The 16,346-nt window shown below is 36.5% G+C and overlaps 1 protein-coding gene across 2 annotated transcripts; it reads left to right on the forward strand.

Moving 5' to 3' along the window:
* Positions 1-6,063: 6,063 nt before the first annotated feature.
* On the forward strand, positions 6,064-15,913 carry LOC139867050 (protein ZINC INDUCED FACILITATOR-LIKE 1-like). 2 transcript variants are annotated; one of them, XM_071855370.1, is made up of 17 exons: positions 6,064-6,328; positions 10,741-10,781; positions 10,872-10,932; positions 11,074-11,176; positions 11,266-11,368; positions 11,520-11,573; positions 11,763-11,825; positions 11,966-12,015; positions 12,122-12,200; positions 12,431-12,610; positions 12,785-12,872; positions 13,415-13,500; positions 13,648-13,755; positions 14,014-14,058; positions 14,141-14,229; positions 14,313-14,356; positions 15,599-15,913. In XM_071855370.1, exons 1-17 carry the CDS (start codon positions 6,181-6,183, stop codon positions 15,688-15,690), a joined length of 1,434 nt encoding a protein of 477 aa, XP_071711471.1. In that variant the 5' UTR covers positions 6,064-6,180; the 3' UTR covers positions 15,691-15,913. The 2 variants fall into 2 exon arrangements, with proteins under 2 accessions (XP_071711471.1, XP_071711472.1); XM_071855371.1 differs by lacking the exon at positions 6,064-6,328 and adding an exon at positions 9,742-10,474.
* The last annotated feature ends 433 nt before the right edge of the window (positions 15,914-16,346 follow it).

The following is a 16,346-nucleotide window of genomic DNA, read 5'->3' on the forward strand; positions in this document are numbered from 1 at the left end:
ACCCAGGAGTAAAAAAGACGTGCAAAGCTTAAACGGGAAGCTAGCAGCACTCACAAGGTTTCTGTCACGGGCGGCCGACAGAGCCCTTCCCTTTTTCCAAACGTTAAAGGGCTGTCTGAGCAAGAAAGATTTCATTTGGACGGATGAGGCCGAGAAGGCCTTCCAGGATGTAAAGGCATTCTTAAAAGAACTGCCAACGTTAACGGCACCGATACCGGGTGAAACCCTCACGGTATACCTTGACGCCTCCTCTGAGGCAATCAGCTTAGTTCTAATTGCCGACAGAGGTAAAACCCAAATGCCAGTGTACTTCATAAACAAAGTATTACAAAACGGAGAAGTAAACTACCCGGCCATGGAAAAACTAATTTATGCCTTAGTGCACACAGCCAGAAGGTTATGGCGATATTTTCAAGCACATCCGATACAAGTTTTCACGGACCAACCGATCAAACATGTCCTGACTATGCCAAAAATTTCTGGAAGAATGGCGAAGTGGGCAATAGAACTTGGCGAGCACGAAATCACCTTCCTCCCGAGACATTCAGTCAAGGGCCAGGTCATAGCCGACTTTCTGGTAGAGCTCCCCTCCGACATGATAAAACAAGGTGAAACCACCATCACAAGAAGGGAAACAGACGAATTCTGGGAACTATATACGGATGGAGCGTCGAGTGAGGAGGGGGCCGACATAGGCCTACTCCTCGTTTCCCCAAACGGAGAAGAAATAACCTACGCTATCCGATTGAAGTTCACTGCCTCCCGTCAACAGATCCCCTCGTCGTAACATGATTCCTATACACGCCGCTTGGCCGTTCTGTAAATGGGGGATCGACATTGTCGGCCCATTCCCAAGAGGTGTCGGAAACGTTAAATTCCTAGTAGTCGCAATCGACTACTTTACAAAATGGGTCGAGGCAAAACCATTAAGCAGGATCACAAGAAGAAAAATCTTAACCTTTGTATGGGAGGATATTATTTGTCGTTTCGGTTTACTACGAGAGATAGTCATCAACAACGACACAGTTTGCACACAATCCATTTAAAGATTGGTGTGCATACATGGACATTCAACAGTCATTTACTTCCGTGGCCAACCCACAGGCCAACGGACAATTTGAGGTCACTAACAGAGACATCGTTGCCGGCATAAAAGCAAGACTAGGTAAATACCGACAAGGATGGGTGGATGAACTCCAAAATGTACTATTGGCACACCGGACAACACCGAAAGACATTACGAATGAAACACCTTTCAGTATGGTGTACGGCACCGAAGCAGTTATCCCGGCTGAAGTGCTTGTCCCAACAAACCGGATAACAACATTCGATGAACAATAAAACGATGAAGCATTACGAGAAAACTTGGATGCTCTAGAAGAACGGCAGATGATAGCACATATCCGGCAAGCCGAAAAGAAGCAAAAAATTGCAAACCACTATGACAAAAAAGTCAAGCTACTGGACTTTCAGTTAAACGACTTGGTGTTACATAGCAACGAGGCCAGCCGGCAGAAAGATGTTGGAAAATTGGGCCCAAGATGGGAGGAACCTTACAGGGTTGTCGGCATAGCTGAGTATGGTGCATACCACCTGGAGACACTAGACGGAGTTCCGATACAACGCCATTGGCACGCTTTTCATTTGAAGAAATATCATGTGTAACTTATCTGCAACCGGGAGGACTGATCACCCACTCGGATAGCAGAAATGCAAAACACTTATGTACTCAAATCATTTTTATGTATAAGTCATCAATAAAGTTTCATTTATATACTTATGCACTGTAATAACTCTGAATATGAAACAAACAAAAACAAAAGTTTTTGGCATATTACAGACCTACCACCAGAAGAAATGCCTTCTAGCTTTCGTTGGTAGGAGGACACCTCTTGAAGAACCTTCTCGGATAACGAGGGTGTCCGGCCATATCATTGATGGTCCGATTTTACCGTATAAACAGCTCGACCATACTCACGCGTAGTCTAGATATCTACGTTTTTGTCATGACGCTACTCGCAACTTAAAGCAAAATAAACTAGTTTACACACAAGACATAACAAAATGTAAAAAAATCACATTCATAACAAGAACACAACTGAGTGCATATCTCTACGGTTGGTAATTTACAATATCCTCTACGGATGAGTTCTCATCCCAACAGATTTTATCTAGCTCTTCAAAGCTAATATGATCGAGAGCCTCATGTGCCCGCTGGCAGTCCTGGACACAGGTAGCGCTCAAATCAGTTTTCATCTTTTGGGCAGCGCTACCAGCCGGCAAGAAGCACTACACTGCCCTCAACACCTCAAACGTAGTCAACTTCTTGATAGCTTCAATAAAGGCATTAAACAACTGATGAATAATGGATGACTTCAAAAAGCGGGCAAAAAGCATAGGTATACCATGTTGAAGACGGGTAATTTCATCTAACATTGCCGACACCTTCTCTGATAACTTCTTATTGTCATCAGAAGTAAGGGCGACCCTCTATTTTTCCCAGAAAAGCTCCGCCTTCAACGCTTCCTGAGCTTCCCGAGAAACACGCAACTCGTCCCGGGTGGGCTCCAAAGCTTCCTTTGCCGACGCCAGCTCCCTCTCAAGGCGAGTAATCATCCCTGATAATTCCGCCACGCGACGGTTGTCGTTCTCAAACATTAAACAATGCTCGTGAATGCGACGAACATCAGCCTCGCTCCGGTTCAGTTCATCAGAGCTGAAAACGTTATGAAGTCCAGATGCCTCTTTCAGAAAGAGCAGCCAATGCCTCTTTCAGAGCTGATGCTGAGCAAACACGGCAAACTGAGAACGCAAGCACTGTGCCTGGGTGGCGGAAAGAGCAGCCAATGCCTCTTTCAGAGCTGAAAACGTTATGAAGTCCAGATACTCCCTGTAAATCGGGTAGTCTGAAGCATCACAGTGTAAAAGATCACGGAATGGCTCGACGTTACAGTCGAGAAGGACGTAAACATTCTGCCCAGCATTTGTTGTAAGTCGGGGGCGAGCATCCGAGGCCTCCACGGCGGGTTCTTTGCCAGGACAGTGCCCTTGAACTGACTCCCTTTCAGTAACCGGCTCTCCCTCAGCCACCCGACTCTCCCCCACAACCGGCTCAAGTCTCTCCCGGGGAGCAGACCCCTCTAGTAATGGAATTATGGGGGCAGATGCCTGCGTCCCCGCAGAAGTCACACCAGCATTACCTATGCATAAACGAGAGAAAGCAACGTAGTCAGCACAAGATATTATTAGATAAACAAAAGTGAGCATGTGTCAAAGGCATACCTTCAACTGCTACAGACGGCTCAATCTGACGCCTGGTGCGACGGATCAGCCCACCCTATGAAGAACCGCCATTGGAAGACTCCAAGTCTTCAGGAGGCGGCGCCCTTTGGCGGCTGGAAGGCGCCGGGGCCATACCCTCAACCACCTTGTCGGTAAAAACCATGCCATCTAAACTCTTCGCCCTCAGAACCTCCGACACGCTCAACTCTGCACAGATGATAAAACGTCGTTCTATAAATCAATACTATGTAAAAAAGAATAAAGAACATTACACGTTTAGATACCTCTCCCGCCTCTGCGAGCAACAGAAATCCTATCAGAATGGGTCCAGTTGTTGCTAACATTGGCCATTACCAGCACCTGCTCATCATAAGACCGTTGAGGAATCATCAGGCCCCTCAACTGGTCAACCATTGCTTCGCCCAGCTCAGACAGCTGTCACGGCTGTTGTACAGTCACCGACCTAAACAGATAGGACTGGGCGTCCCTTAACAGAAAGTCGAAGCACTTAGCAAAAACAAATGATTGCACCCAGTTATCTGCAATCACCGGTGCCTCCCCAAGAAAATTGATCTCATCAGTAAAAGTGTACCACCCTTTGCGATAGGACGATAGCCGAAATATACTTCTGAAAATGTTCAAACTTAGGACCATGTCTAAACCATTAAAATACATTTCAAAAAGCACAATCGTACGAACCCCATTCGGATGCAAACGTGCAACACTAAGGCCGTAGAAATTCAGAACCTTCATGAAGAAGCGAGTAAATGGGTATCTCAGATTTGAGACCTCAAAAGGTCTCAAATAGACAGCACAATGATTTGGTGGGGGCTCACAAGCACACTGTTGTGACCTGGGTATCACCAACCCCAAGCCTCGTAATTGAGGGCATATATAACAAATCCTATCAAGATAGGCTTGATCAACGTTGCTAGGCGCACGTAATACGTCATGAAGAATATTAGCAGGTCTGGGAGTCATATTGAACGAAGAAGAAAATAAAGGAAGATTCAAATCGAAGAAGATAAGAAAATTATTTCTCTGTATTATGCAAAATAAAGACTATCGAAAGTAGAAAAACTTGAATGAAGATAAGTGGTCGTTTATATAGGCAAAAATCCTATGCGGGTCCCATAAAAATCAAAAAGGTGCATCGAAACATGAGAAGCACTTTACTATGACTAAGACAGCATGCAACATACATTAATTGCATGTCAAATCACGCGCGTGGGTCATGTTACCTTAAGTTTGGCAACGCAGCTGTTCCAGCCGACCTCACCAAACTGGGGGGGACTTAATGATACGCATAATGATCCGTCTCAAAACAACACTAACAAGTAGCGCCCGGCTAGGATCTTATCCGGCACGATCCATCTCGGAAGAAGGGCTCCTTCCCGACATCATCCAGCATCAGGAGATTACTTGTGAGCATACCATGAAAGGGACTACGCCGGACGAATGGCTAGCCGGGAACATCATATAAAAACCCAGCCCGGACAGCATGCACGTTACTGGCATCATGTGGCCAGTCATGGTGATTAGCACCGTGAAGAAACACTTGGAGTAAATAGAAAGTAAAACCTTCCCGGTTGAACTAAGTGCTCTGTGACATCTTAGCCGGGACCAACATGCTGCCGGTACCGTCACTACTTCCCGGTCCAATATTCCAACCCGGTATAAAGATACCTTCCCGGGACAAGCACTGTCCCGGAACAGACACTTCATTCCGGAACGAGTACTCGATCCCGGAACAAACATATAAGCAAGTTGCACGCCACGTCTGCCCACGAATCTAGGAAAGTTTGTTAGGATCTGCTCGATTATTCCCATGAAAGGGACAGGTGCCACGTCACCACTCGGGATTGGGAAAGTTTGTTACAACCATGAAAGGGACATGTGTCACGTCGCCATTCCCTCATAACATCTATAAATACACGAACAAGATCATTTATTCAACAACACTGGATGCATTAATGTTACTCTGCCCAAATTAATTGCGGTAGCATTTCTCCAGTCGTTAACACAATTCCGATCAATACTCCGATCGTCATCGAAATTAATCCTCACTTTTAGATATTAACTTATTCGATTCCGATCGAATAAGGTTAGTCTAATCGATTATTTTACGCCATTGGAATCCAGATTTCAAATCAGGGTTTGCACAATTATTGGAGTTAAAACATTCGACCCACTCTTTTTCCCAAATGAAGCACTCAAACCCGAAATCTATTCATACATGACGATTTTGGTTTGATCAATGTGCATTTCACCCGGTACCAGGTCTCACGCTCGGGGAGCTTGATTACCCGAGATTTTACCTTCTGTGATGAGCCAATGTGCTCGTTCATAGAGGAGTTTCCTCGCTTACCTAAAAAAAAAAAAGTTAATATGATAAAAAAAGAAATGGAGTCCAAAGTATATAGAGTTTTTTAAAAAGATTAATGTATCTATCTATATATTAGTTAATATGATAAAAAAATAAATGGAGTCGAAAGTATATAGATTATTTATTTTTTTAAAAGTTCAAATTAATTATATTTATATTTATATTTATATTCATTATTATTTATGTAAGAAATATAATCGAATGGTTCATAACATGCGCAATGGGTCCACTTTATATCATAAAATCTGGCTTATTCTTTAACCTATTTATTTGTATTTGTATGTCACCTTCATAAAATGCATAAAACACCACCATCATATGCTTGCAAACAAAGCTATCATATTCTTAATTGTAGTTATGCTGTTTGATTCGAAATTTTCTTCTATTTGTCTTTATCAGTAGTTTTCATTAACTCTCACGTAAGGAGTGACGAATTAGTCAAAAAACTGTCAATATTACTAATCGAAGATTTTTAAGAAGAAATTTGGCATTCAATTCATGATTAGTAAAAAATGATCGGTAATGAGTTTAAGAAGCCACTTTTGAACAAAGTATATTACGATAATTGTCCTGGGTGTTATGTGGATCAACGGAAAGAGATACAAAACGGGTTACCATTGAAGGAAGTGTTATATATATGGTTTGTGGCGTTATCTGTTGGTAAGAAATTCTTTTTCGTGTTAGTTGTTTTAGTTCTACGTTATCCTTAACTAAGCTTATATTATATATTATAATTATAATTATTATTACTTATAATTATTCCGTATATATAAGTTATAATTAATTATTAATTTTAATTTTAATTCAATAAGTTTTATAATTATAATTCAATAAATTCATATGTTGTTTCTTTATGATTCTTTTGCTTCAATTTTATTGAAAAGGACTATTGTTGTAGAATCTATTAATAGCATTCAAGGTTAAATGTGAATCTTAATTAAAGAGTGATCAAAATAAGGAGTTTTCTTTTCGTTATCTTCTTTCTTTTTTATTTTTACTTGGTTGACAGAGTTAGGGTCTTTCTCGTTGGGCGAGGACACCCGATTCTAAAGTCCTTATCGTGGATGTATATCGGAGTATAATTTTTGATGAATTATTAGTTTATAGTATATAATATAAATATAAATATAAATATAAATATAAATATAAATATAAATATATATAAAATAGATAACATTAAAAGTATTCTTAATGTGAAAAATGTTAAAATTATATTAATACATACAAAATATACACAATCATAAGAATTATGTTTTGAATCAGATAAGTCGTTTAGATTTATTCTAAGACCATTATTGTGGTATAATAAAATGTTGTAATTTTGTGTAGTTATAGAGAAAATTGTGTTGACCTGCCATTATTGTCTGTATGCACAATAGCGGAGACAGCGGGTGGCAGGGTGGTGCTGAGCCATCCTCAATAGGCCCAAGTCTCCACTTAATATTAGCCGTAAATTTTATTTAACACTAATGGAGAAAAAGGTAATGTACAATATGTAATTGAATTTTAATGGAGGTTCGCTGAAAAGTCTCAGGAGAAAGATGAACTTTTATTATACTTTTCATTTTAAGTCCTTATACTATTGTAATATATACTATTTTAGCCTCTTAAATTGGTAGTATATCAAATTAACATATTGAATATTGCTTAAAGATTTTATAAATCAATTATTTTACACTAGTTATCATTAATTGTTTAAAGATTTTATAAATCTAATTGTTATTGAGTTTATATATATGGACAACTTTAAAGAATTTATTTTCTCACTAAGTCCTACTTTAATTTCAATTTACCGTTAAAGTTATCTAGGAGGACAAATATTTTAACCGTATGTATACAACAACAACAACAACAACAATACCCAATCTCATATGAGTGGGGTATAGGGGAGGTGGGATGTAGACAATCCTTCCTCTATCCTAGAATAAAGAGAAATCATTTCTCCACCCCCGAGTTAGACACTCACAAGAGCGGAGAAAGTCCTCCCTCTCTCTATTTGACGGTTAAAGAGATTGCTTTCAAGGGGACCTCCGGCCATAAAGAATAAAAAAAAAATTAGTAATAATGAAAAGGAAAATAAGAAAATAAAAAAAATAAAAAAAAAATAAAATAAAATAAAATAAACAGAGACGCCATGAAAATGGTAGAATCAAATTTTCATAGTTTTTACAACGTGCCTGGAATTCAATTTAGGCTCTAAGCGGCAGTCAAGTCGCCAATAAATCGACGCTTGCTAAGCCTCGCTTAACAGAACAGTGTAAAAAAAAAATAGTAAGAGTATATATATATATATATATATATATATATATATATATATATATATATATATATATATATATATATATATATATATATATATATATAAGGGAAAAAGAAGACGTACCTTAGACAGTAGGGCGAAGCTCAAGACAAAACGAGAGATGCTACAACTAAAAAACAAAAAACATATATGGCCGCAAACAAGCAACCCTAAACACCACAAAACATACAAACCTAGAAACACAGACCAACAAACAAACATACATACATACATACATACATACATGCATGCATGCATACATGCATGCATACATACATGCATGCATACATGCAAACATACATACATACATACATACATACATACATCCATACGAACATACATACATACATACCAGAAACCGTACGTACCCAAACAAAAAACAAGAAAACCTGAAACGAACCCACGAGCATACATACAAACATACATAATAGCAGACCCACAAACGCAAACAAACATACATACAGAAACATAAAAAAAAAAAAAAAAAACATACCCGCAACCACAACCTAATCCCTAAACATGAATACAAACAAACACATGCAAGCACACACATACATAACCAGTAAAAATTTGATTACTCGTGAACGTTGCTAAACCTTTATCTGACTATACAAGATTTGAACTTAATACTTCTTACAACGATCTAATGGACTCAACCACTAAGTGTAATTAAGTGTATGATAATAAATTAGGTGTAGATGGATCAAAAAGTAGTGTGTGAGGATCACTTCCCATGATTAAATAAAAAATATAATATAATTACGAATTTTTTTATTTTAATATATTAGTAGCCCCTCAATCGAGATTTCTGGCTCCGCCTCTGTGTATGCAGGTGGTAAATATTGTGTTGTGTTGTGGAGTTGAGGATGAATTAAAATATATAAATTATACATTAATTTACAACTTGTGGTGTATAATGTACAAGATTGTGAGAGTGCATATATGAAAGTCACGTCAAGTTATTTGATGTCACAAATACAATGCAAATGCTTCGTCGTACAAAATGTCAACCAGTTAGAACCCTTTTTTAATTGTGATGGCCGTAGTTTGCCCCTGTTACGACAACCATGCCCAAGCTCTATAACTCCCCACAAAGCAGGTTGTGGGCTTTATAGAGTGCCACATCAGAAAACAAATGGGAAACAATCAGTGGCGGAATTTAAATCCGAGTATAAAAGGGTAAAATTTGTTACGGGGCAAACTCTAAAAAACTTTATTTCTAGTAAAAAAAAAAATTTAGTGTAAAAATTTTGTTTGTTAAAATTAAGATGAAACGAATAACCCTTTTAGTTACTTTATGCCCGCCTCTAGAAACAACAATCCATAGTATATGATCTGAGCACTGGGAGTGGTGACTGAGGTCACTTGACATGTCAGGCGTGATTTGCTGAGTCAAAGAAAGTGGGGAGTGGTGAACTATGTCAGTTAGTGTGTTAAAATAATATTTTATTATATTTAATAATTTATTGTTTTAGAAAAAAAAAAGCAAAAAGAAAAAAAATTGGGGTATACTTCCGTCGCCAGGTGGAGACGGGGTACCACTCCCCTTGCTCTAATAATAGCCCACTAATTTATTAATAAATATTGTAATAATCATGGCAATGATCTTCATAACATTATTTATGCATCATTCATATTTAGATTTTACTAACGAAAACTCTTGGAGTTGTCGTTACTATGCATCAATCAATTGAACATGACGGTTTATTTTGACTTTTGTAAGGTGATTATTGAACTTAACAAGTATATTTTGTACGTTAACCTACAAGAGTTGCGAATAATATTTATAAAATTATTGTATTTCAATTTTAATTATTGTTTCTTTTTTTGTATATTTGCTGTTTATTTTTATAAAATTTATGTGATCCTATTCCGAGTTCAAACTTCAAACCCAATAACCAACAGTCTGCCACAAGTACAACCACTGAATTGTCCACCGTGGCAACCATGAAATCACACGTGTTTTATAAACACAAAACGCACTGCTTTCTCTATTCAAAAGAAATTATATCAATTTCACGTTTTTCACAATTTGGCAGTGTTTTGATTCTAAACAAATTGTTTGTCACGTTTCAAAACCGGGCAAAATCTTTATGAGACGTACAAGAAAATTAAATACACAATAGTTATAGGGCCCCTTTGTCTCGTGATCAAAATCAATCTGTTATACCTGCTTCCAAGTTTATGCATACCAACTGTTCGATTAAATGCATCAAACACAAAAAGAATGAATAATGACATTTTGTTTTGAGAAGAATATAAGGGGTGTGTGTGTGTGTGTGTGTGTGTGTTTAAAAATCATTTTTTATACGTTTAGAAGCAGAATAGGTGGTAAAATTGAACTTTAGAAATTAAGAAAATGGGTTGGAATGAGGTTAAGAAGCCACTTTTGAACAATGTATATTTTGAAAGTTGTCCTGGGTGTAAGTTGGATCAACATCTGGATCGTCAAACCGGGTTACCGCTAAAGCAAGTGTTACATATATGGATTGTGGTGCTCTGTGTTGGTAAACACCTTTTGCTTGTATTAATATGTTGTTCTCATGTATTGATGATTGATAGTAGCTTTTAACTGTAAATGTGTGTTTTATGATATGTATATAGGTTTCTTGGTTATTAATTATCTTTAAAACGATTATGATTGGTCTTATAATTAATCAATTCAATATGCTTTTTAAGCCTACCTTGTAGCATACATCTAATTCTTTGTTGACCTTGGAAAACTTATCATGACGTTCATCTCTGACATCATTTTAAATTTTTTCTTTCTCAGCGCTACCAATATCGTCTCTATTTCCATTTCTTTACTTCATGGTAAGTTTATTCACTTCAGTCATTGCTTTGTTTCCAATTTGCCATAATTAGTTTTATAATTATAATTTTTTATTTTAAACTCTATCATAGGTCAGGGATTTCAACATTGCTGATAAAGAGGAGGATATTAGTTACTATGCTGGCTTTGTAGGTATGAATTTTTTCCTCATTGTGTTTCACTACATGGTGCAAATCGGGCGGGTCGGGTATTGGGTCAAAAATGTGAATGATCGATTATCATTTCTTACCTGTAGTGAAAGTGTATAACTGTATGTTACTCTATTTATTGAAGGGTCCTCATATATGGTTGGAAGGGCACTGACATCTGTATTTTGGGGAGTAGTGGCTGATCGATATGGTCGAAAGCCAGTTATTCTTTTGGGCACCTCAACAGTGTTCGTAACTAATTGACTTTAACTGTTTTTACCACTGTATTCGTGATCGCTTTTGGTCTCACAAATCTTGTTATTTTTATCTTTTTCAGGGTTATTTTCAACACACTTTTCGGTTTTAGTGTTAACTATTGGATGGCCATCATTACAAGGTTTCTTCTTGGTTTTTTAAACGGACTACTTGGACCAATAAAGGTATTATCATATAGTTCTAAATTCTAATAGTACTTTCATGTAGCTATAACTTGATCCTTAAGTATTGTCGATTCAGCATTGGTTAGTTTATTTTCTGTTATCATTTCTAAATGGTCTCTAACGTATTAATAAACGTTCTGCTCTAAAACAGGCATATGCTTGTGAACTTTTCCGTGAAGAACATCAAGCTTTAGGATTGTCAGCTGTAAGCAATATGCACCTTTTCTTTTCCTTTTTTTTTTTTTATGATATTATAGTAAATCACATATTATTTGTTGAGGCCGGGTATAACGTTTAAGTAACAAACTTATATCAAACTATTGACACTATGTATTAACTACGGAACCTGAAAAATGTTCAACATAACCATAAGTGAATGAATTTATAATTTCAGATTAGTACGTCGTGGGGGATTGGACTGATTATTGGCCCGGCTTTGGGAGGCTACCTTGCGCAGGTTTATATCTCCACTTGTATCTTCATATGAATTACATGAAGTATATTGCTTTGCTCCTTTATGAAAATTTGAAACCATTTCTTCTATAATTATGTATTACTTTTTGAACCATTAATCATTCTTCTTCGTTTTAACTTAAGCCTGCAGAGAAGTTTCCAAATCTAATATCTTCAGATTCATTGTTTGGGAGGTAACTTGAACTCCTCTTTAACTTTGCAAATACTCGTATAATGTTGTTATTCTTACCCAAATTCATATTTAATGACAACAATCTCGAATGGTGAATTGTGATGCAGGTTTCCATACTTATTGCCTTGCCTTTGCATCTCCATTTTTGCATTGTTGGTGACCATTGCTGCATCAGTTTGGCTTCCGGTAAAGTTTCTTCTCCAACCTCGATGAAGAATTTGATTGTTTCAAATTGATCTTTTTTTTTTTTTTTTTTTTTTCAAATTGTTTCAAACTGATCTTTACATCTTTAAGTGTAAACAAAATGTTTCAAACCTTTATTTGTGTGGCCTCTTATTGTTTTTGATAAGATGCTTCTTGTATAGTTTCATCTTCTTTAACATCTATAATTTTTTAAACCATTTTATCTACTGCAGGAAACGTTACACTTCCATAAAAAAATTGATTCGGAGTCTGCTTCATTTGTTCCTGAAGCTGAGGAAAAGGCCGATGAAAAGAAAGAATCTTCTTTAATAAACCTCCTAAAAAACTGGCCACTAATGTCTTCTATAATCGTATACTGTGTTTTTTCGCTTCATGATATGGCTTACACTGAGGTAATTTTAAAAATTGGTGGTTAGGTTCCAATCACTCTACAAACTAAAAAAAATCATATAAATTGTCTAGATACGTGTTAGTCATTCATTTTTTCAAGCTTTTAACCACTATGATCCTACAATTTTTTAACCGGTTACAACTTATAATACGGTTTTCTCTTTTTTTATTAACAGATTTTCTCATTATGGGCTGTGAGCCCGAAAAGTTTGGGAGGACTAAACTATTCTACTGAGGATGTTGGCACAATCCTTTCTATCACAGGTGTGTACATTTCGCTGAATAATATATAGGTATTTTTTTTTTTTTTTTGACCGGCAATATAGTGTATTTTAATTTATCTTTAAGGATTCATGTAAGTCGGTGTTTTTCCAGCTAATTTTTATATGGCTTGTGATTTTCGTTAACACTAGAACAAGACCAGACAAAAAGTCGAATTTTGACCGAAATTAACCCAACTTTTCCCGACTTTTGACTGTTGCCCGGCTTATTAAACGTTTTTCTTCGATACGGGATGGGCTAGTCACCAAACCACAGCAACGGTAGCTGCAACCGCCGTTTGCAACCATGCACTCTAAAGCTAGAAATATATTTCTAAATTGTTGGGGCGAATACTATATCTTATATTATACTTATTTTGGGATATAAACAGCATGAGTTTATCTCTGTATCCTCTTTTTTTTTTTTTTGTTCCGAGGAATGTATCAATCAATTCCAATTTTGGTTTTATAAGTTTACACTACATAGAATCTATGTACCCGAGACTGTTTGACCTGTGCATTTGACTTATTAAAGTATTGCTGTAGGGGTGGGCCTTCTCCTTTTCCAGACAACATTATATCCACTTGCAGAGAGGTTAGCCGGCCCTATCGTGGTCGCTCGCATCTCAGGAGTAAGAAATCTTTCTCTATACTCGTTCTTTGTGTACCATTTTATACCTTTCTGGGACGTTTAACGATGTTTATATCAATTTTTTAATGCTAAAAGTGGTTATTTGACTTGAAAGTTGAGGTAAATAACCCAACTATATATTATGTAGATTTTGTCTGTACCTATACTCGCAAGTTATCCATACATAGCGATGTTATCCGGTTTCATGCTCGCCTTTACATTAAATTGTGCATCAGTCGTGAAGAACGTTTTATCGGTAAGAGGCTTCTATGTTCTCTATTTAATTTGTTTGATACACTCTTACTCTTACTTAATATTCTAATGTATATTTTTCTGTATAAATAACTGCAAGATCATGGAATTGATTCATAAAACCACCATTTATTTTTCACTAAAAAGAATATCTAAGAAATTTAATAATACAGTATTAAGATTTAAGCACTCAACTTTTAATTGGTTTTGTATCTGAAGTTGATTTTGTTTATATCAACATAATTTTGTTATCGTTTTACAGGTGTCCATCATAACCGGGACCTTCATGTTGCAAAATAAGGCGGTGGTAATATTCGCTTCTCCCGATACTTTTGAACATTGTTGAGGTTATAAATGAATTGTTAATTACATGTGTACATGAATAATAGGGTCAACATGAAAGAGGTGCAGCCAATGGTATTGCGATGACTTTGCAGTCAATTTGCAAAGCAATTGGTCCTGCTTGTGGAGGAGCACTGTGAGTACTCATTTGTTAAATTAGGTAAATAAGAGGCATTATAAGTTCACATTAAAACTAATTTTCTGTTATTATTTTTTTAGTTTGTCCTGGTCACAAAAGAGACAAAATGCAGCGTTTCTTCCAGGTACCTATTTACTCTCTCCTTCGATCAAAAATGCAATATATTTTATTTGAATGAATATTTATGAATCCGTAGAGATATCTAATAATCTAATGCCCCATTTGGCTCACGGAATCCAATAGAATTCCGGCGGAATTGGAATGGAATCTAGACATGCGTGGTGTGTAAATTCAATTCCAATTTCGCCGAAATCCCATTGAATTCTGTGAGCCAAACGGGGCCTAAGAGTTGTAAGTTACCCAACAACTACTCCATCCATCCCAAAATAACTATCCATTTTGACTTTTAAAAGTCTTCTTTCACAACTGTGACTTTAAATATTTCTGTTTGTTTTATATAATATTTGATGAAATTTATATGAATGGGCTAGGTTTTGAACATGTTTTCATTGATATAATTTTCATGAAATAATATATAACATAAATAAAAATATGTAAAGTCAAAGTAAAAAAAAAACTTCAAAAGTCAAACTGGAATTTTGGGAGGGAGGGAGTATACGTATAGGAGTTATGTAAAATATAATTCAGTTTGAGAGAGAAAAGCTTAAGCATTCCTACAAATAAAGGGCTATATTTATAAGGAGGTATCTCAATAGAGGAACAATATATTTAAAAAAATTTAGAGGTGTAAAAATGGTTTCATGTCAAATAGGTATACATGCCAAATTGGTGAACGAATTGTTTAAACGATTTTGTCTAACTTGCTGATCGTTTAATTGATGTTTCTTGTTAACAACAACAACAACAACAACAAAACCCAATACCACATGAGTGGGGTATGGGGGAGGTGAGATGTAGACAATCATTCCCCTATCCGAGAATAAAGACAAGTCATTTCTCCACCCAGAGTGAAAAACACTCTCATAATTAGAGAAAATCATCCTTCTCTTTATTCGACGGATAAAGAGATTGCTTCCGAGAGGACCTCCGGCCTTTAAGCGGGAAAAGTTTTTTTGAAAAAATAAAATAAAAATACAAAATAAAAGTAATAATGGACGCTATGAAAATGGTAGAATCAAATTTCCATGGGTTTTAAATCGTGCTTGGAATTTAATTTAGGCTCTAAGAGTCAGTTAAGTCGCCAATAAATCGACGATTGTTGTCGACGATTGATGTTTCTTGTTAAGAAATATGATAATCGGATACACATTCGTATGATAACAATCTAAATTTTTTAATGAAGTGATTAAACAGGTGCGATATGCATTTACAGCTTCTATTCTTTTTATTACTTTACCCATTGCAGGCGACCAAATGATATTTTTCATCTTGAATGCAATCGAGTTACTTGGAGTTCTACTTACATTCAAACCATTTTTAATTACACACCATTACTAGCGGATGCAACTCAATTCAAGCTTGAACTCTCAACACATTAAAAGATCCAATTCTTTAAAATACTGGTATTCTATAGTGATGTAAGTGGTTGTTGTAACTGTGAAAAGGGTCTTTAGCTTTACGTTGTATGTTATCGTACTGTTATAATTGTTTAGCTATTGGATGCCATCTATTTTGTAACGATAAAAAAATTATAGCCCAAATTGCAAATTAATGTTAATCACTTGTCTATTTTTATTACTTATTAGTTATATAGTTATATATATCAAAATAAATATTTAACCAGAGTGGGTAATATTTAAGTAACACTTTTTCACTTAATTACCTAAAGATTCTAATTACCCTATTTAGTGTCAACCCCCCCATTGGCCCATACCCCTTAATTTTACTGTAGAAACCAAATAACAAATGGGTTACTTTTACCCGATCCAGTACAGTTTTTACAGTTTTTTTTTTCCCGCGGCGCGTTGGGTTTCGGCCGGGTTTAGGTAATCCCAGACCCGAACCCGATTTGAAAAACCCGTCCCAAACCCGGTCCGAACCCGTCGGGTCCCCATTAGTTACTAAATAGCGAGTAATCGGGTTTTCTCACGGGTATTCGGGTCCCCATTTACTTAATAACTATTGGACAAATGAGTTATCCCACGGTTATTCGA

Source organism: Rutidosis leptorrhynchoides, chromosome 9 (genome assembly GCF_046630445.1).
Source record: "Rutidosis leptorrhynchoides isolate AG116_Rl617_1_P2 chromosome 9, CSIRO_AGI_Rlap_v1, whole genome shotgun sequence".
Classification (NCBI taxonomy): Eukaryota; Viridiplantae; Streptophyta; class Magnoliopsida; order Asterales; family Asteraceae; genus Rutidosis; species Rutidosis leptorrhynchoides.

Excerpts from the sequence above, each read along its gene's own strand:
- LOC139867050 (XM_071855370.1), top strand. The coding sequence starts at position 6,181 with ATGATCGGTAATGAGTTTAAGAAGCCACTTTTGAACAAAGTATATTAC. Across the intron at positions 13,756-14,013 it reads TCGTGAAGAACGTTTTATCG|GTGTCCATCATAACCGGGAC; the intron begins GTAAGAGGCTTC and ends ATCGTTTTACAG. Across the intron at positions 14,059-14,140 it reads TGTTGCAAAATAAGGCGGTG|GGTCAACATGAAAGAGGTGC; the intron begins GTAATATTCGCT and ends CATGAATAATAG.